Source organism: Halichoerus grypus, chromosome 5 (assembly GCF_964656455.1).
Source record: "Halichoerus grypus chromosome 5, mHalGry1.hap1.1, whole genome shotgun sequence".
NCBI classification, from domain to species: domain Eukaryota; kingdom Metazoa; phylum Chordata; class Mammalia; order Carnivora; family Phocidae; genus Halichoerus; species Halichoerus grypus.
This window is the reverse complement of record NC_135716.1, coordinates 162,155,393-162,176,265: the sequence shown is the minus strand read 5'-3', so window position 1 is coordinate 162,176,265 and position 20,873 is coordinate 162,155,393. Positions and strand designations below refer to the sequence as shown.

The window sequence follows — 20,873 nt, the reverse complement described above, 5'->3', positions numbered from 1 at the left end:
AAGGCGCTGTGCAATCTGTTAACAAGACTGGACTATGGATGGGAGGCAATGGGGAGTCAGCAAAGGGCTTCATTTGATTTAGCATTTCATATTATGTATTTTAAAGGATCACCCTAACTGTTGTCTGGAGAATGGTCTGGGGGCAGCAATTCTGGAGGCAGGACGATCATTCATTCATTCATTCAACAAAAACACAGCTATTTCCTTAGCAAATACTACTGTGCTGGGCTCTAGGAGTGCGGCAGAGAACAAGGCAGACACAAGGCCTGCCTCCATGAAGCTTCCATTCTGGTGGGAGGCTCACAGTCATCTGGGAGATGTTTTGATGATATCCTGGCCTGGGCCAAGACAAAGGGGACGGGAGAGGCAGACAGATTTAGGAGGTGTAGAGCAGGGAGCCACAGGCCACCCTGAGAGGGAGCACGTCTGGGATAAAGGAGAGGCCAGGATCTACTGAGGGTTTTGCCTGGGTGCGTTTTCACTGAGACAAGCATGCAGGAAGAGGAGCAGGTCTACGGGGTCACCAGTAAGATATGCTGAGTTTTGGGGTGCCTGTGGTACCTCCAAGTGGACACATCTAGTGGAGAGTGGCTACATGGATCTTAATTTCAGGAGAAAAGTCTAGTGTAGGAATATAGAATTTGGGATTCCGCTCACAGATGGGAAAAGAAGTCACGAGAAGGATGTGACAACCCACAGAGAGTGAGAGATGTCAGTCCTGAGCAGAACAGTTAGGAACCCTGGATGGGCCGGCAGAATGCTGGACTAAAATTCCAGGCAGCATGGGGTTACAGAGGCTTGGAGAAGAAGGACTTTCGAGGAGGAGATCTCCAGCCTCAAATGCTGTGGGGAAGTTTAGGTGGGACGGATGAGCAGGTTAGTGGAAGGAGGTCACTGCTCATACTGACTGGCAGGAGTAGCTGAGTGCAGTGACAGGGCCACACACTGTGGGAGAAGAGGAAGATGATACAGGAAGAGCAGATGACTTTTAAAGGAGCCATTTCTTGGCAGTGAAAGAAGAGAACTTAGGTGGTCATTCATGAGGAACACGGCCTTGAAGGGGGCAGCTGAACATATTTTTAAGATTGGAGAAACTTAACCATATTTAAAGTAAGGAAACAGACAGAAAGACACAGAGTATATGTTAGCTGAAGATCTAGAGGACAGAGGGGGATGACAGCCCGAAGCCCTCGAGCAGGCAGGGCAGGGGATCCACAGCACACTGCGAGGCTAGCCTGAGAGATCAGGAAGATCCTTCCTGCATGGCAGGAGGGAAGAGGGATGAGGTGCTCACTGAGTTTTCAGGTGCGATACAGGAGGATGAAGGAGGTCCTGCGATGGCATGGACTCTACTTTCTAAATGGAGGAAGGGTCCACTGGTCTCATGGTCTTTGCTGAAGGATGGGGTCTGGTCGTGGGGATAGGGATATGACATTTTTAAAAAAGATTTTTTATTTATTTATTTGACAGAGAGAGTGAGTACAAGCAGGTGGAGCGGCAGGCAGAGGGAGAGGGAGAAGCAGGCTCCCTGCTGAGCAAGGAGCCCGATGCGGGGCTTGATCCCAGGACCCTGAGATCACGACCTGAGCTGAAGGCAGTTGCTTAATGACTGAGCCACACAGGCGCCCCGAAAGGGGTATGATATTGACAAGAATGTCTGAGGCACTCCCCTTGGAGAAGAAGAAATCGCGGCCAGATGGATTGCCACCTGAGGCCCACGGAAGGTGGAGGTGACACATATACAGGGCACCCCCCCAGCAGGGCTATAGGACTTGTCCCCGAAGCCCTTAGTAGCTGGGTGCATGAGGAAGTGGAGAGGGAGGCTCCAGGACTGATTGGGGGTGGGGCTGAGATTGGAGAAACGGAAGGCCATGGGGGCAGGGAGCCAAGGATATTGTTAAAAGAACGGCATATCACTGATATGAGGAATTCTTAATCTCAGGAAACAAACTGAGGGCTGCTGGAGTGGGGGGTGGGGTGGGAGGGATGGGGTGGCTGGGTGATGGACATTGGGGAGGGTATGTGCTATGGTGAGCGTTGTGAATTGTGCAAGATTGTTGAATCTCAGATCTGTACCTCTGAAACAAATAATGCAATATATGTTAAGAAAAAAAAAAAGAAGAAGATAGTAGGAGGGGAAGAATGAAGGTGAAATCGGAGGGGGAGACGAACCATGAGAGACGATGGACTCTGAAAAACAAACTGAGGGTTCTAGAGGGGAGGGGGGTGGGAGGATGGGTTAGCCTGGTGATGGGTATTAAAGAGGGCACGTTCTGCATGGAGCACTGGGTGTTATGCACAAACAATGAATCATGGAACACTACATCAAAAACTAATGATGTAATGTATGGTGATTAACATAACAATAAAAAAGTAAAAAAAAAAAAAGAAAGGCAGAGGTGTTACCCTCCGGGCATAGCTAAAGGGGGAGAGAGCAGGAGGGGATAGGGGATTGCCAGGCCAGGGAGGATGATGCACAGGAGCAGAGCGGGGAGGAGGAGCTGAGTGGACAAAGGGCTGGCGCAGGCTGGGTGAGGCTCGGATGTCAGAGGTGCTGGAGGACAAGGTCCGGCTGCAGCCAGGGTGCAGCACGTGCTGCTAAGAGCAAGTGAGGTCAAGTGGCCGAAAGGCAAGGTGATGGCAAGACCTGGAGTGGAGGGGAAGAGGCTGGTGACACTGATGGGAGGAGAGAAAGAACCAGATGTGGCGACAGCGTGAGGTCAAGGGAGAAAGGGTGCACGTGGCTGGAATGGCACTGGACACTGAACCTCGAACCAATCCCTCCAAGGTGAAGTTCATGGGGCTGTCCCTGGAAAGGTCTCCTGGGTAATGGTGTCCTCAAGAGGGAGTCAAGTTTAAGGGAGGACTTGGCAAAGAGGTCCAAGGCACCGGAGAGGGGAACGCGCAGGGCCAGGACCAGGACCTGGTGGAGGGGAGAAGAAGAGCAGAGCAGGGTGGTTTGAGAGTTTGCAGCTCCCTCCAGGGAGGCGGAGGGGACCAGCTTCTGCCAGGCTTGTGTTCCTCAAACACCCCTGTCTTGGTCTGGGCCTTCCCTCCTAGCCCAGGGCCAACCCCTGCTGGCAGCACAGACACCAAGGCCATCTGCCTTCCCGGAGAGGGCTCCTGGTGCTCCCCTGCCTGCCTGAAAGGCACTTGCCCTTGACCCTTGGGGTCAGGTGCTGACCAAGTCTGATGTCAGGGCCCAGAAAAACAAATTGATAAGCCAAATTTCAACTTGTAGAAAATCTCGCATGTAATTCCCTGTTATCTGGTTACTATAATTGCATTTTGTCAGTGTTTCTCTCGCTCTCGCCCTCCCTCTCTCCCTTTGTCTACAAAAAGCCAGGCAGCCGACCGAAGAGGAGTGCTTGAGAGACGCGTGGATCTCTGCTGTGATGGGCTCACCACTCGGTGGATTTGCTCTCCCTTTGCTCGGCGGCTTCATCCCTGTCATCTGTGGTCAACCTCACTGTCTTCTCCCGGGTTTTTCAATTTCGAATACCAGATTGCAATCCTCTTCTATGACAACGTCTGTCTGGGAGGAGTGCATCACGTATCTCTCTAAATTCACCATCTGAGGTGCTCCAAGGAGAGTGGTGGCACTTGGTGGAGGAAAGGGAGTCCACGTGTGGACTGTGACTTGCTGCTTTTCCAAATGGGCGGGACTCCATGTGTCCCTCTACCTACACACTGTCCCCTCAGCCGGGGCTCCCGCTTCCTACCCCCCCACCCCATGCCCCATGGCCAACTCCTCATGCTACAGGTCAGCTCAAGAGGCCACCTCCTCAGAGACGCTGTCCCTGACCATGCCCCTCACGTGGTTCCCGCTCTCTTGCCTCACTTGGCACCCCAACTTTTCCTTCATGGCGCTGACTGCCCTTTGTAAGGATTTATTCATTTTATTAGTTACTGTTCTAGACCCTGCGGGTACAACAGTGGGAAGAGGACAAGAATGTCTGCCCTCGGATGCTTACTGTCTGTGGGATGTGAGGGACAAAATGATTCGCCAACTCAGCCCCCCGGCTCCTCGCTGGCTGCAAGGTTGGCCCCCCTGTTTCCCCACCCACTAGGATGTCAGCTCTATGAAGGCAGGCGTTGGTGATGCCTTACGGACTACTGTGTACCCAGCGCTTAGCACAGAGCTTGGAACACAGAGAACATTCTGTTCGGTGTGTGTCTCTAGCTAGCATTTACTGCATGGAAACTGTGCCAGATGCCATGCTCAGCACTACAGATACAGAGTGGCCTGACCCATGGCTCCTGCCCTTGGAGAGTCCCAGTCAAGCGGGCATAGAAATAAGTATAAGGGAAATGATGAAGGCAAGGGGGCAGGTGTGCTCCTGACCAGACGGCCTTTGGGACAGCAGCTCCAGCCTCAGGCTGGGAGGGTCGGAGAGTCCCAGTCACCTGGGAGTCAGTCTGTATCCTGCCTTCCCCTCCCCACCTGCAGCCTCACCAACCGCCTCAGGCTGGCTTCCCCCACTAAACATCCCAGCACCCTCTGCTCTCCGGCCCCTTGCTCACTGGCTAGTCCACCCCCTTCCGGGATGGTGGCATCTGGCAAGAGGGGGTCCCCTGCCTCTTGCCTCTATTCTGAACTCTGTAAAGCAGGGTGAGATCACTCAGAAAGGAAAATGCGATCATTACTGTGCCCTGCTCATTGATTTTTTCGTGGCTGCCTAAAATCCACAGATTAAGTCCCTAACTGTTCAGCATGGCAGGACCTTGCCTACCCCTCCCGCTCCAAACTTATCTTTGGCCATCACCGACCTTGAAATTTAGACACCCCCTCCTGCCCACTAGGCTGTCTGTGGGGAGGCAAACCAGAGCAATGGTGATGAGCGAAGATCTAAATCCTGCCTCCGACACAAGTAGGAGACCTTGGGCACATTTCTGATTCTCCCTGAGCTCTAGTTTTGTCATCTGTAAAATGGAAGTGGTAATCACGCCCACCTTACAGGGCTGTTGTGAGGATTTAATGAGCTTATGTATATAAGACGATTGTCAGAATGTCCGGCATGTGGCACGTAACCAGTGAGCAGTAGGTGTTTCCCATCACCATTATCACCCTGCGGCTGGCAGAGCCCAGCCCGCGCTCACATTGCTCTAACTTGGCACCTGTGTCCTCTCTCCCTGAATGAACATCCCCCGCTTGGCTGCCCGACAAAGAATCACCTTTAAGTGTCAGCTCAAGTGCTCCCCAATCGGGGATCCTCCCTCGCATCACTGGGCAGACTTAGGGGATCTTTCTCTCTCATTCCCAGCCCTCCCGACAATTTTCAGTTATGGCTTCATTGTGGCATGGGTTTCTCCCTGTTAAATGGCAAGTTTCTTGAGGATCAAGACTGTTTTTGACATCTCTATACTCCCGGCTTCTAGTAGGGTGTGAGGCACAGAGGGGGGCATTCAATATACATTTGCAGGATGATGAGGGGCGGGTAGAGGGAAGGATGGGAGGAAAGAAGCAGGAAGGAGGAAGGAAGGAAGAGAGTGTAGTATCTGGAGAAAAGTTAGAAATTCATGATGGCAGGAAGTGAGGGGAAGACAGAGGAGGCCACAGAGAGGGTCTCAGGGACACCGTGAGGAGCCTGGGTCAAGGACTGATGAGTCACCTATGTGTGGTCTTGGAGGTTGTCAGCTCCTCAAAGCCAAAGGTCTCATCTCTTCTGCCCTTTGTATCTCCAGAACCAAAGACAGTGTCTTACACATACTGAGCAGCCCAGACCCATTGTTCAATGAGCACAAGCTCCTGTCGAGTGACCGAGACATCTTTGGTGCTTAAGATAAGCCCTGGGCATGCCTGGATCTCATGGATTTCCTCAGAACCACATCCCACTCCACTTTTCTGCTTCTGATGGGCAGGGCACCAGGAGGCAAGGGACACAGTGCTTCTGCCAGTGCATCTCGGGGTTCACGCATCTCCTTGCAAAGGTTATCACACATGGGACGAAGGTGCGGGTGGATGAAGTGGGTGACATGTTTCCCGCCCCATCTCCTTCCGCCACAACACTATCGTGGGGATGTACGGCTGAAGGTCAGGAACCAGGGGTGCATGTGGACACGTAGAGCATCGGGGTTACCTCCAAGCTGTTTGCATTAGCCCCACACTGGAGCTTGCTATCTGCAAAAGCCCATGTATTTCGAGAGTATATCTCACAGACAAATTACTTCCTGCCAATTTTCTCTTCAGTATCATAATGCCAGTTTATTGCAAACTGCTGCTGTGCTTGCAGCCTGCCAAATTTTAATGGTACAGCATCCTCGGCTGCTTGCCTTCCCCGCCCCCATGGGCCAGGACAGACTTGGGTACAGCATGGATCCCACTGGGCTTGCCTGAGAGTAGGCAACTGCTGCCCGCATCTAACAAGACCCCAGCTCCCAGTGCCTGAGAGAGCTTTAGGGGTCTCATGGAAACTCAGTGAGTGTCTTAGGAACATGCCTGGTGTTACTCCTGGCCGAAGTTGGGAAGTTTGGGCCTCTCTGCTCATGGAGATCAAATAAGAAGCAGATGTGTCCTGAAAATAGTGGACTTGAGGTTGAAAATGGCCTTGTGCTTGAGGTAAGGCAGGGTCCGAAAAGGAGTAGAGCCAGCGATGCGGGTCTGTTGCCCTTTGTCTTTGTTCCAGCCTGGCTCAAGGCCATCACTTCCAGGAAGCTCACCTATGCCCCCCAGCAGAATTAAGTTCTAGGGAAGGGGATGGAGGTGCCGACGGTGGAGGGCTAGTCTTGCCTGTGTTCCCCCTACTTGCTCTCAGGGATATCTGACCAACTTCTTTTCATCCTTTACGCAAGTCTCAGCTTCAGACACCTGCCCTTCCAGGGAGCTTTCCCTGATGCCCTCAAACAAGGTGAGCTGCCCCTCCTCGATACTTCCCCATCTTCTTACACTTTCTCGACTCTACTGAACATAGGCTATGGCTTAGGTGAAGGCACAGATTGTCTTCTTGTTCTCGTGGCCCCCATGTCCTGAACAGCATCTATAACACACAGTAGGGGCTTCCATGACGTTGAATACAAGGTGACCTCATTTCTAATGCAAGTCCCTGCTGTTGGGTGTCCGTTCTGCATAGTTTCTAATGCCCTGCTCCTTCATGTCTCCAGGGTCAAGGTCTCCGCTCCTTCCTCCCCTGTGCCAGCCAAATCCCCAGATTTAGCATTAGGCTGCCAGATTCTAGGCTCTGAGTCAGGAAGCGAGGAGACTCCCAGATTGATGCTAAAACTTGTTAGCAAGTTGTATGTAATTTTATAATGTTTCTGGTAAGTGCTAATTGCCTGTTCCTTAAATATTTCTTGTTCTACTGGGAAGCAACGCAATTGCAACTATGAATGCATTTCCTACAGCTGGCTGCCCCCATGGAGGGGGACTGAATTTCTAGGCTCCAAAGAGTACTCAGATTTTGATGGCGCCTGAGTCCCCTCCCCCACCCTGATCTGCGATTGTGACAAGCAGAACTGGAAGAATTTCTAGAAAATAAATCCCCCAATTTTCTTACCCAGGGCTCACACTTTTAATGAGGAGGGAGGGGTGATACTGTGGTGCCACCTGCCTGCCCCAAGGAAGCTTCTCTTTACCTGAGCTGGGGCAGAAGGCGTATTGATGATGATGGGGCCAGGAGTGCCCGGGAGCGGTCTCTACCCACAAATGCCTCATGTCACCTGTAGAACATCTATGCCGCAGCTACCCTTCCATCGCTGAGCCAAGGTGTCTATCCTGTATGGGATCCCCCAGAAGCTGGATAAAAGGAGGACTAGAGTGGAGATGGAGTTTGTTCTAAAGCTTTGGGCCACGGGTGCAGGTTGGGAGAGGAGCTGCAGGCCTAGGGAAGCAGGGTAGGGAGCGGGCTTTTAACTGAGTGTTTCCTAAATGCCGGCCCTGTGTTGGGAGGTTCACGACACTGAGCCCTCAGAAGACCCCTGTGAGATCAGTGTTTATCAGCCCCTCTTCACAGGTGAGAATACCCAGGTTCAAAGATGTGGAGGGACTGGCTAAGACCACACACAGAGTCAATGGGAGAACTCGATTACAAATTGGGTCTGTCTGACCCCAAAGCCATGGGACAATGCAGAATGCCTGGCTCTTGCCTTAGAGTGTGGGAAGCTGAGAGGGTGTGGAGGAAGGGTGCTTGATTGTGCTTGTGTAGAAAGTCATCACAACTTAATCTGAGAGCTTTTCTGAGCACACGCCATGTGCCAGGCACTGGGCTCAGTCCTGCAGGCCTGAAGAGCTGTATTTCTGCCTAGAATGGGTTCTCAGGAGCTGGAACATGGCTTGGAATTACCATAAATGAGATGGTTCGCTCTGGCTGCAGTGTAGGGAGGGGAGGCAAAAGTGGTTGGAGGTGGATCCAAGTCACTGAGAGACTTGGCCTCAGAAACAGTTTGCACTTCGTCCACAGGGAAGAAGAACCTGTGGAAGTTTAAATGTAGGGATGGGCCTGCCCTTCCACCTTGGACCTTTTATTTGACGGTAAAAGCCATCCGTCTCTTGCCTTTACAATGAAGAGCCCCCTCTACTGTGAATAAAGCTACCATAAATGGAGCTCAGTTTGGATGGTGTTAATAGACTGAGTGTTGGTGCCTCCCCAAATTCATATGGTGAAGTCCTAACCTCAAAGGTGTTGGATTTGGAGATGGGGCCTCTAAGGAAGTAATAAACGCTAAATGAGGCCATAGGGGTGGGGCCCATATCCAATAGGATTAGTGTCCTTATAAGAAGCGACACCAGAGAGCTTGTGCTCCTTCCCTCTCTCCCTGTGCAAGCACCAAGGAAAGGCCAGGTGAGGACACAGTGACAAGGCCGCCCAGACTAGAGACTGAATCAGCCAGAACCTTGATCTTGGATTTCTAGTCTTCAGAACTGTGACAAAATAAACTTCTGTTTCAGCTCCTAGCCTATGGTATTTGGTTATGTCCGCCTGTGCAGACTTGCACATGTGCCTTGGGTTTGAGGTGTCTGAAGGAGAAGTGTATAAAATGTGTCACAGGGAGACCGATATGCAAATGGGGAACAGATTTGGAAGTCACCAGTGTTTAGACTGAGCTGGAAGCCAAGGGACTAGATGCAATCCTGAAAAAGAGGATGGAAAGCTGGGGAGAGACCCTGGGGAAGTGCCTGCTCTGTGGGGGTCGTGAGGGGCTGTGCAGAAGCCCTGAGGGAGCAGCCAGAGGGGTGGCAGATGATCAGGAGGCTGCAGGTGACAGAAGCCCAGAGAGCAGGATGGGAAGTCACATCAGGATACCAGGGGACTTAACCGACCCAGCTTTATTCATGGTAGAGGAGGCTCTTCACCATGAAGGCAAGAGATGGAGCTTTTACCGTCAAATAAAAGGTCCAAGGTGGAAGGGCAGGCCCATCCCTACATTTAAACTTCCACAGGTTCTTCTTCCCTGTGGACGAAGTGCAAACTGTTTCTGAGGCCAAGTCTCTCAGTGACTTGGATCTGCCTCCTATCACTTTTGCCTCCCCTCCCTACACTGCGGCCAGAGTGAACCGTCTCATTTCCCAGCCGGTCTGAGGAGTGGGAGCCCTGGATGCAGAGTGCAGGTGGGAGGCAGGGATGCAGCGCCAGGCCACCCGCAGGACAGGCAAGGAGCTCTGTTCCCTGGCAGAAGGGGACATGCTCCGGAGTGGGGAACAGTGCTGATCACCGAGGGCTTGGGTGCAGAGGAACCTCAGTGGCCCCCAGGGAAGACACCTCTCTGAGCCAGGACTGTGCAAGGAGTCACCACTATTCTTTCCGTTTTATGAGTGGGAGATTGAGGCTCCGACAGACCACAGGACTTGGCCAATCCCACAGCTGGGACCATGCTGGGATTCACCAGGTCTGGTCCAATTCCAGAGTCCGTTCCATCTTCACAGAAACAGATGCCTCTGTGAGCAGGACCCACTTGGACTGTTGGATTAACGATGTACAGACATGCCCAGACTCTCTTCCTCATCTGTCACAAGTCCGAGGAGGATTTCCCTAATCTGTGACCAGCAGTCCCACCGTGGATGTTTTTCGACTGCTTTAGTTTTCTGTTCTAGTCCGTGTGGCTCCCTGCTGTAATCCCAGCCCCCAGCATCATACTGGTCATGTGACAGGGTCATCACTACTGGCTGGGCGAGGTAGACACATGGGCTGATGAACAATACCACAACTGCTAGTAACGAGGAGCCCGGGCTCATGCCATATGGCTCATGGGACTGGGGCAAGGTGTTGGCTTCTAAGAGATTTTATAAGGAATTGAAATTCTGTCACTTTGGAGACCCCTGGTAGAGGGGGGAAACATCATGGGCTTTGAAGCCAGCGAGACATGGAGTTGAATCTCGGCTCTTCCAGGTCCCAGACTCCATGTGACCCAGGCAGGACACTCTACCCTTCTGAGTTTCAGATTCCTCAGGTACAAAAGAGCAGCCATCGGCTAGCTGTCACACTGAATGAGATGAGGCAGAGTTTCTCAGACTGGTGTGTAGCTACAAATCCCCTCTTAAAAGAAGGCTTACAAGGAACAGAAGAGAAGAAAGGAGAAGGCAGGATCAGAGCCTGCCCTGCTAGGCAACCCTTACCCAACCTTGGTGGTCCCTGAGGGTACCCCAAATGTTTGTGTGACACTGTTGAAAACCTTGAGAAAATTAGCATAAAGCTTCCGGCACATAATGGGCATTCAATGTTCTGTCCCTTTCTTTTCCGGTGAAACCATGCCAAACAAATCTAATTCCTCTTTCCTACATGACAGCCCTTCAGATATTTAGACACAGCTCTCAGCTCTCCCCTGAGTCCACTCTTCTCCCGAATGCACTTTCAGGGGGCTCTTAACCTTTCTCACAGGGTTTGACTTCAGCCCTCTCCCTGCCTATCCCCACAATTAAGCCCAATTCTCGATGCCCAAGAATCAAGCATCACTAACTCCCTGGGGTAAATTCTAGTTGCTAAGTTTTCGAACTCTCACAGAGGACTTGCTATTTATTCCTACTTCCTCTTATCCTGGTGACTTAGCCAGTAGCTCTACCCCGTCGAGGTCTTTCTGCACATTTGTTTGCTGACTGCTGACTGTCGTCCCTTTCCGGCTCATGCTATTTATGGCTTATCCATACCATTGATAAAATATGGACTGATTAAGGGCAGGTGGGTGGCACACAGGATCATTCCTCCCCACTTCTGGAAACGTTCTGCTGAACATCCAGAGAACTTCAGACATGGGGGAAACTTCTGAAACTCTGAGTCCAAATCCATTCCCATTTTTCCAAGTAGTGAGTGTTAGAGCTTGGCCCTGAGTTGGGGTCTCCTGATTTCTCTCTGCCGCTCCCCAGCTGTGTGTAACTCTGATGTACCCGAAGAGCCATTTGCTTAACTACCTGTGTCCTCACTCATTAGTCACCCATAATTGCAGTGCAATTCTTATTTTCACATCCTTGACCACAGTTACTCTTCACAGAAGCCCTGGGACCTAGGGTGTATTATTACCTCCATGTCCCAGATGAAGAAACAGAGCCCCAGGGAGGTTCCCTGACCTGGCATGGGGCTAGAGAGGGACAGAACCAGGATGTGAACTCAGCACTTGTCATCCCATCGGTCCTCTCTGGCTGCTATTCTGCCTCCCCTCGACATGTGCTTCTTGTTCTTACTTAGAACAGGACCTACGCTGTCCTAGCCTCCAGAACCTGGGGAGAAGAGGTTTCTGTTGTTTTAAGCCCCCCAGTGTGTGGTCCTTTGTCAAAGCAGCTGGAGGAAACTGACAGGCCTCCTGTGTACCCAGCCTGGAGACAGAGTACAGGTCCTGGTACAGGAAGAACTCCTGGTCCCTGGGGGTGGGGGTCACACTGAGCAGAATAAGAGCCTTTTGGAGTTGCTCCCCCCCTCCAACTCATCTCATGTAGAGTTATCAGGTCTCTGAACGGGGGTGGAGAAAGACCTTCTCTCTCTCATCCCCTGCCCCCTGTCTCTCTGAGTCATTTTCAAGACCCAGGGCTCACTTTCTCAATAGAGCCTTTCTAGATGCCGCACACGGGATGACCACCCCCTTCTCCATGCTCCCACTGGCTGTTGACCACAGATATCTTGCTTTAGTAATAGCTCGTGTGTTTCCTCCTCTGTCTCACCCCTGGAGTGCAGACCCCTTGCAAGGGCTCAGATCTGATGCATCTGTTCCGAGTGCTGGGCTAAGCTCTGCCACCTACCAAATCTGCCAACCAAATGCTCAGGGGATGGCTTCTGCTCCCCCTTCTGTGGGGATTGGCATTAGCAGTCATCACCAATAGGATATCTGGAAGCACACAGAAGGCTGATGATGGTGGTGGTAGCTCCTGGACCCAGAGTTCACTGTTCCCTTAATGCTGGTTCCCAGTGAGATTCAAGTCACCCTCATCTGTATCCTCCTCAGGCCACCAATGGTGTATGTCTGTCCCTCGCCCCATGCACAGTCACTCAGCACTATACGACATCCAAGTATGGCAGCTTGGGAAGCTCCAAAAGTCTACAGGGTCTTTTAAAAGTCTACACAAGCCAGGTATGAATTGCAGATGAAACGAATGTGCGCCCTTAGTGCTGTGTGACCTGTGCCTCAAGTGGTTTATCCCAGATAATCCTCAAAACAATCCAGGAGACCCACTGGCCAAAGAAAGCTGAGGCTCAGACAGGTCGAATAATATGCCTAAGGAGAGGAAGCTAGTGCGGGACACAATCAGAATTCGAACCCAGGGCTTGCTGACTCCACATCCGGACCCCAAGTCTGACTGCAGAGTGAGTGGATAAGCCCCCCAACAGCAGTTACCTTCGTAAGAAGCCTTGAATCCCAGGGAGCTGCCGCTGCCATCGGTTTGGAACAAGAGCCACATTTGGTGGTTGGTGCTGACAATGAGATCTGGGACCGACGTACCTGTCAGGCTGTCAGGAGAGTGAGATTTAGAGATGTGCCCCCCACTCTGGCATGCCACAGAATGACTAGGAGTTCTGCCCAGTCAGGCAAATTCGGGGCCCATGGTGTTTAACACTGGAGCCCGGAGGTATGTGATCCAGCGGCTGGGAGACTCACCACCTCTCCCCTCCGGCCACGGCTTGTGTTTACCCGTGACCCCTTAGCCCAGACCCCTGGGCTCGTGAGGGAGACCTGTGTCCTTGCTTTCTCAGGGGCCGGGGTTAGGTGCAGCCAGATCTACTGCAGGGGTGTCTACACTCCTGCCACCTTTGATTTCTCACATGAACTACTGCAGAAAAGACACAGACAGAAACCCATTTCCCTAATTGAGCCCAGCCATTCCTTTTAATGAGACATCTCTTTCCGTTCCATATGGAAATATCTGCTTCCATATATGAAGCAAGGCTTAAAGTGCACCTGTCACTCCGGGGCCACATTCTTTCTGAAGAACAGAGTTTAAGCATGGGGAGGATTCAACTCACATTAACCAAATACCTATCCAAGCCAGACAATTTTCCTTCCATTCTCTTATTTAATGACCCCAGTAGCCCAGTGAGGTAGGGGTTGTGTTATCCCCACCGTATGGATGAGAAGGTAAGGGTGCAAAATGGGCAGTGGCTTTCCCAAGGTCAGCCTGATGGAGAGTGGCAGAGCCAGAGTCCACAGCAGAGGCTGGGCTTTCCAGAAGCAACCTGGCTTCCTCTTGCTGCTGAGACCAGACAGATCACCAGCACAGACCAGGGGGTGGTGGTGGAAGGTGTGATTGGATTCATGGGTCTTAATCTCTGCTCCATTCTGGGGTCTCAAAGCTTGCGGGGGGCACTGAGTTGGCTGTATGAGATGATCAGCACAGTGTGAGTGCTGTGGGGGTGGGGCTGGGATAGACACCTGGGGCACATCGGCCTGGCCCGTGTGACATCGCAGGGCTAGGCTGCTGGCATTCTGTAGTGAGTAAGGATTGAGGCCAAGCCAGGGCTGGCTCCTAACTCTAGGGTGGCAGAGTCCATCTGACCCAATTCTGACAACAAAGGAGTCCGACAATTTTGCCATGTGTTTCCCTAAAGTTTGAGATGGATGCTGGCCTACAGAGATCTGAGGGTGGTGGGAGAGCCCCTGAGCTGTTATAGAACTCATTGGAAGCTCACTTAAAACTTACAGAGACCTGAGTGTAAGCCCTGGAGCTGCCATTCATTTGCTGTGGGGCCCTGGGCAAGTGGCTGAGCCACTCTGGGATTTTTCATTTCGTGTTAAATGAGGGGATTGGGTTGTAAGAATCTTTCCGGCTCTGCTGTTCTAAGGTTCTCTCTCTGACAGAGCTCACTAGGATTTTGTCCTGGGAGGAGACAGAACCAGGACCTTGGCCTTCTGAGCACCATACAGGGCAGATGAGTGATGGGGATGAGCCAGAGGAGAAAGTGAGTATGATGGCTAATTTTATGTGTCAATTTGCCTGGGCCATGGGGTATCCAGATATCTGGCCAAACATTATTCTGACTGTTTCTGTGAAGATGCCTTTGGAGGACTTTAACATTTCAATTGGTAGCCTGAATAAAGCAGACTGCCCTTCCCCATATGGATGGGCCTCATCTAATCAGTTGAAGGCCTGCATAGAACAAAAAGGCTAGCCCTCTCCCAAGTAAAAGAGAATTCTTCCTGCCTGCCTGACTTCCATCTGGGATGTTTCCTTTTTTTTTTTTTTTTTCCTTTTTCCTGCCTTGGACTTGAACAGAAACATCAGCTCTTCCTGGGTCTAGAGCCTGTTGGCCTTTGGGCTAAAAGCCCATCATCAGCTCTCCTGGGTCCCAGCTTGCCAGCCCACCCTGCAAATCGTGGGGCTTGTCAGTCTCCATTATCATGTGAACCGATTCCTTATAATAAATCCCTGGCTCTCTGTGTCTATCCTATTGTTCTGTTTCTCTGGAGAATCCTGATTAATACAGTGGAACAGGTTGGGGGAGGATACCCTTCAGGCTCACATCCCATTCCTTTCTCCTAGGAGATTCCAAGTCCCAGCCATGTCACCTGATTCTGAGGGTAACGTTGTGAGTCCTTTAACTGCCCTGAAAGGATCTTCTCTAGCAGGTGTGGGGAAGGTGTGGGAAGTGCCCAGAGCAGAACAGCTCCTGCACAAGGCAACTAGGACTGAAGAGCTATTTCTCCTTCAGCATGAAAACCAGAGGGCATTGGCCTGGGGCTAGCCTGGTGGGGAAGGGGTATGGCATGGGATGCTGTCCTGGACTGAAGTTAAAAGGCATGAACTCAAGTGCTGGTTCTGCCACCAACGAGCTTTGCAACCGTTGGGACTCAGTTTCCCCACCTGTTAAATGGGGATAACAATACAACTAAACGAGATATCTGATGTGAAACTTCCCTTCCCAGTGCCTGGGCACACAATGGATGTTCAGTGTATAGGAAAACTTCCCCACCCCCACCCCCACCCCCCTACCTGGGCAAGGGAGATGAGAGAGATCAGGCCATCTGTGCCGGGCCACATGCACAGAAGCGTTCTCCTGTGTTTATGTCAGGCTAATGCTGGAGGGCAAAGGAAGATCCAACAGAATGGAATCCCAGGACAATGCGGCATTATCCTCTCCCTTGACTAGACCACGTGAGCCTTTCTTGGCTCAGGAATTGTGGCCACTGTGTGTACAGGGTCCCAAATCCCTGACACTATTCATTTCCCAGATAGTTCTGAGCTTGCAGGGAGGTCAGCAACCACACTTCCACTGTCTCTGAAGTCAGACTGCCATGGATGGACATGGCCTTGAGGAGAAACCCGTGGGTGGCAGAAGCAGGGGCCAAGCAGAAGCAGCCCACCATGTAGAATGCTCCAGGCACACACCCAGGACCTCAATTCCCCCTCCTCCCTGAGAAACTGTTCCTGCTGCCCACTCTTCCTGGGAGTTCCTAGAGAGAATGTGGCCAGTGTTCTGTTTCCTTCAGTCAGAGGAGAGGGGCTGGTCCCCTGTGCTTGATGCGGCATGGCCCTGGGGACCAGACAGGACGCAGCGCACCATCCCACCACCCCCAGGCCAGGACCATGTGCTTCCTGCCCTCCGGACCACAGCCCTGCTTCACTTACACATAGAGAACGGTTTTCTGGTCTCCGTCCTGCCCGCCGTCCCCGACCGTCAGGGTGTCGTAGCCCCTCTCCAAGTCAAAGTCCTCAAAGGCCAGCTTGATCACCTGGGGAGGGAGCACTGGGTTAGGGAGCAGGCAGGGGCTTCTGGGAGACACTCGTACAGCTCTGAGAATTTCCCTCATTAGGTCCCGATGCCCAGAGTCCCTGGGACACCACCTCACACAGCCCCTGATCCAAACGGAGCATTTCCACACCACCTTTTGGAGTGTCAACTATTTCTCTCCAGGCCTTACAGCCTCTGGGGTCCCCTGATGTTTTCCAGAGATGTTCACAGCACATCTGGCCAATTCTGGGGGCTGCCATGGCAACATCAGGCACATCTGGCTGGCTGTGAGAAGATTATATTCTCTCTTCATGCTTTAATGCACAGAAGTCCCCGTGGACTTGGTGGCAATTTTTCAAGCCACATGTGGAATCTCAGCCATCTTGCTGGCCCCCAGGGACTTGCAGAAGTTTCTCTTAGCCTCTCCTCTGCCTGCTTTTCTCTATCCTCTTTTGTTTATTCGTTGAATAAATGAATGTTCCAGGAAGGTTTCAACAAGATTCTTTTCTCTTAATTTGTGTTAGTCCTGCCTTACACAATATTTACTAAGCACACACCATGTGCCAAACTTAGGAGGTGGGGTTTCAACAGTGAGCATGGTCCCTGCCCTTGGTGACAGAATGGACGCCGAGAACCACCAAGCCCCTGCCAGGTGGCAGGTGTTCCAATGAGGGCTGTAGGTGCACAGAGAAGCCTGGGGCTCATGGAGCCTGCGGTGGGGGCTGGAGGAGGTCTGTCCATGAGGGTGCTGTCTGAGGGTTCTGAAGGCTGAGGAAGACAGTCAGGCCACAGGGGGATGCTGGGGGATGGAGGGGGCCATCCTGAGAAGTCAGATGCACAGGGCCCGAGTTTTGGCAGAGATGGGACATTCCAGAACAAGTGTTCACTGCCTGGTCAACGGAAGGTCTGCAAAGTCAGCACAGCTGCTGGCTGTTTCACTCTGGGGCACAATATGGCTGGGCCTTCAGTGCAAGGAGGGGACTCAGGAAGGTCCAGAACTTGAGAACTTGGAGCTAAGTCCAAAGGGTCTTAAAATCTCCTCTGGCCCAAAGAGCTGGGGTTTATTCTGGGGGGGGGGTGGGTAAGAAAAGTTTTAAACAGCGGGAGACAGGGGCACATTGGTGTTTGAGAAAAACGTCAGTCTGGCAGCTTGTGTAGAAACAGATGTGGCAGGAGCGAGGCCAGAGGTGGTGGGGAGGGTTCCCGTCCAGGTGAGTGATGGAGGAGGGCGGTGGGGATGGAGAAGAGAGACAGGTCTTAGCAGTATTTAGGGCTTTGTGACTGCATGGGTATGGAAACAAAGGGAGGGGGAGGGATTCAGGATGACCTGTGGGTCCCTGGACGGGTGGGAGGTGGTGCCATGAACAAAGAGGGGACACAGGGAGCACCACTCCTAATGGCTAATCTGGGCCTCTTTTTGTCTGTTTCATTTTTTAAAAAAAGTTTTTATTTAAATTCTAGTTAGTTAACATACAGTGTAATATTAGTTTCAGGGGTAAAATATAGTGATACCACACTTCCATACCGTACCCGGTACTCATCACAGCAAGTGCGCTCCTCAATCCCCTCCCCTGTTCCCCCCTCCCCCATCTCCGTCCCCTCTGGGAACCATCAGGTTGTTCTCTAGAGTTAAGAGTCTGTTTCTTGGTTTGCCTTTCTCTTTTTTCCCCCTATGATCATTTGTTTTGTTTCTTAAATTCCATGTATGAGTGAAATCATATGGTATTAGTCTTTCTCTGACTGACTTGGTTTGCTCAGCAGTATACTCTCTAGCTCCATCCACGTCCTTGCAAATGGCAAGATCTCATTCTTTTTAAGGGATGAGTAATATTCCATTGTAGATATCTCCCACATCTTCTTTATCCATTCATCTGCGGTTCCAATGTGATGAAGATCTTCCATCTCCCAGTGGGGAGGCTGGAGGTGTTCCTTTGTGTTCTATTCTACGACTCAAGGAGTAGAGAATTCCATGGATGGTTTTTCCTCGTTGTGCAGGTCTCCTCTGTGCGAACCCACATACTGGCAGGGTGCTGACACAGCCTCACTCCCCGGTGCCTTCCGGGATCTCAGGAGCCACCTGCTGCCACACTGATTCATCAGCCCGGCTGCCATGTCCGAGGGCCCCTCCACACTGGGCATGGTGTTCTCAGAGAGGAGCATCTCTATATAAGAACACCCATGAGCACAGAACAGGAAAGTGGAGGCCAGAAGAAATGTTAAAGGACGCTTCCCAGAGGAAATGAAGCCGGGGCTGAGTTTGGGAGATGAACCCGAGTTTGCTAAATGAGTAAGGGAGAGAGAGCTGTCGAGAGGGAGGGGCAGGTGAATGGGCAAAGGTGTGGGACACGAGACTCATCAGAGACTCCTAACGGATCTGCAGTGGTTGAATGAAGAGGGGAGTGGAGGCTGGTGCTGGGAGGAAGTGGGAGGAGTAGAGTAGGAAAGGCTGTCTGTCCTGCTGTCGGTCATGATTTGGGCTTTGCCCTAAAGACAAGGGGGAGTGATGGAAGGGTCGTGAGCAAAGGTGTGACGTGCGATTTTTGTTTTCGGAGCAACAGCACTGAGGGATGGTGGGAAACCAGGAGAGCCATCTCTGGGCTGTGGCAGTCACGTGGAGGAGGGGGAAGGTGGGCCTACAGCAGGCGGCGGCTGGGGTGCGCTCAGGAGGGATGGCATGGAATGGTCGGCAGTGCGTGGGGATGCCTTCGCCCCTCTGATCGTCCCGTTGCCAGGCCAGCTCACCCCTCATGCTCCCTGATGGCCAATGGCACCATCACGGGACTATCCGCTCAGCCCGGAATCTCCTTCCCCTCTCAGCCTCCCTGGTCCTGCCCTGATGTCACCATTTCCCAGCCAGACGCACACCGAGGGACCCGGGGCATCTGCTCCCTACGGCCCTCCCCATCGCAAGCCTGTGTGTCTCCCTGAGCTCCTGGGCATCCCCTCATATTAGCCCGTTCACGACTCTGGTTGGCACAGACCCCTCCTTCCCTGCTGGCTCCGCTAGCAATGTCTCCTCCCTGAGGTCCGTCTTTTCCAGGTGCTCCCATACCCTTCCTCACCTCTGGGTCCGCACTTACCTGCTGCACTGGCACTGATCTGTTTACCTGCTCCTCCACTACACTGGGAACTTCCGGGGGCAGGGGGTGGGCAGGGGCCAGGTCTCCCTGTCTCTGATGCCCCTGCCTGTCGCTGTACCAGGCACAGGCCCAGAGGCTCAGACAGTGCTGACCCAGACAACGTTTTCCAAACCCTTCCCGGTTCTCCAGCACGGACCAATGGCTAGGCCCTCGGTCCCCCCACTGGAGTTACTGTCTAGAACATAAGGCTGGCAAACCATTTCTGTAAAGGGCCAGAGAGTAACTGTTTTGCCTTGTGCAGACCATAGGATGTCTCTCGCAACTACCCACCTCTGCTTCTGTAGCATGAACGTAGCCAGAGACAGTATGCACGCGATTTACAAATCAAGCAATGAACTAATTTGGGCCCACAGGGGTGAGTCTGCCGACCCCCGGTGGAGGAGATTCTTTGAGACACTTAATCACAGTTTTTGATCATCTTCTCTTATGAGATTTCTTCACTGCAAGCACGGACCTTTTACCATGTGCTTGACACTGTTTGGAGCAGTTAGGACACATCAGTTCAGGGAAACTCACAACAACCTCTACTATGAATACCTCCATTTTACGAATGGAAAAGCCATTCGTAAAATGGAGGCACAGAGATGTTAGGCAACTTGCCTAAGATCACACAGCGGAGTGGTAGAACTGGACCTCACCAGGCAGCCAGAGGCCAGGCTCTGCCACTCACTGCCTCACAGCTGCCCCAGCGGGGTCTCAGGTCCACTGGGTAGCCACCACGACTGACCCTCCCAAATCTTCCCTCAGCTCTTTTGCTGAATCCCAGCAGCTTGGCAAACACTTGCTGCGTATAAAATCCGGCAAGGCCGCAGTGCCTTCTGCAGGGGGAGGGGCCCGGCCTCTGCAGGGAGTGATAGCCCTGGACGCACACTCTCGCCACCATCACCCCCTTCCAACCAGCCTCGGGGCAGAGGACACTGGCTCACCAAGCCACCTCCAAAAGAGGGAGTGTAGGATTATTATATCTATAATGGGAAAATACTGCTTTGAAGGCCAGAACCCAGAGCCATAAAACGATTCACATCACTGGTTAGAGCAGCCATTGATGTGAACTGCATTTTAGAGCATCTGACCCTAACGCAGGAGCTAATTACACCAAGTAGACCGTACAACACACTAACATTGCAGTGTTGGGACAGCCCCCAGTGCACAATGTACTGATGCTTTCATTTTTTTTTTTCTCCTCTTCTTTGGCCTTTGTTTAAAGACAGGATCCTATAATGACTCATTAACTAACATGCAGATCAATCAAACTCGCAGAGTGTCGTCTTTCTGAGGCAGGAGAGCGGCAGCACATGAAATAGGCGTGATCAAAGAGGCATATTTGTATATGGCTCATACACCTAATTTACACCCATCAGATAAAGGGATAAACGAACCCATCATCTAGGACGTAATTACTGAGCACCTGCCGTGTGCCCAGCACTGAGCTAGCTGCTTCCTGGAAGTTATCTCACTTGCCTGGCAACTTAGAGCAGAATCCCAACGCTGAGAGCACGGGGCAGACGGTGAATGCTGGGGATCACAAAGAGGGGGAAATGAGAGCGGGGGTACATGGAGGAGGTGGGTGTGCTGGGCCTCATGTGATGGCGGAGGGTGTGGGCTCTGTCCAGGAGATGCTGAGAGCGTTGAACTGGGAGCGAAGAGCAGG

At 52.1% G+C, this 20,873-nt stretch overlaps 1 protein-coding gene across 2 annotated transcripts in view; it reads right to left on the bottom strand.

The window, feature by feature from the left end:
* The window catches only part of CSMD2 (CUB and Sushi multiple domains 2), a 584,478-nt gene that overhangs the window by 249,346 nt on the left and 314,259 nt on the right, over nt 1-20,873 (bottom strand). For both annotated transcript variants that reach the window (XM_036065279.2, XM_036065276.2), the window contains 2 exons: nt 15,980-16,083; nt 12,754-12,866 (listed from right to left, as the gene is read on the bottom strand). In XM_036065279.2, the coding sequence (XP_035921172.2) occupies nt 12,754-12,866; nt 15,980-16,083 (217 nt within the window). The remainder of the gene's footprint in view (nt 1-12,753; nt 12,867-15,979; nt 16,084-20,873) is intronic.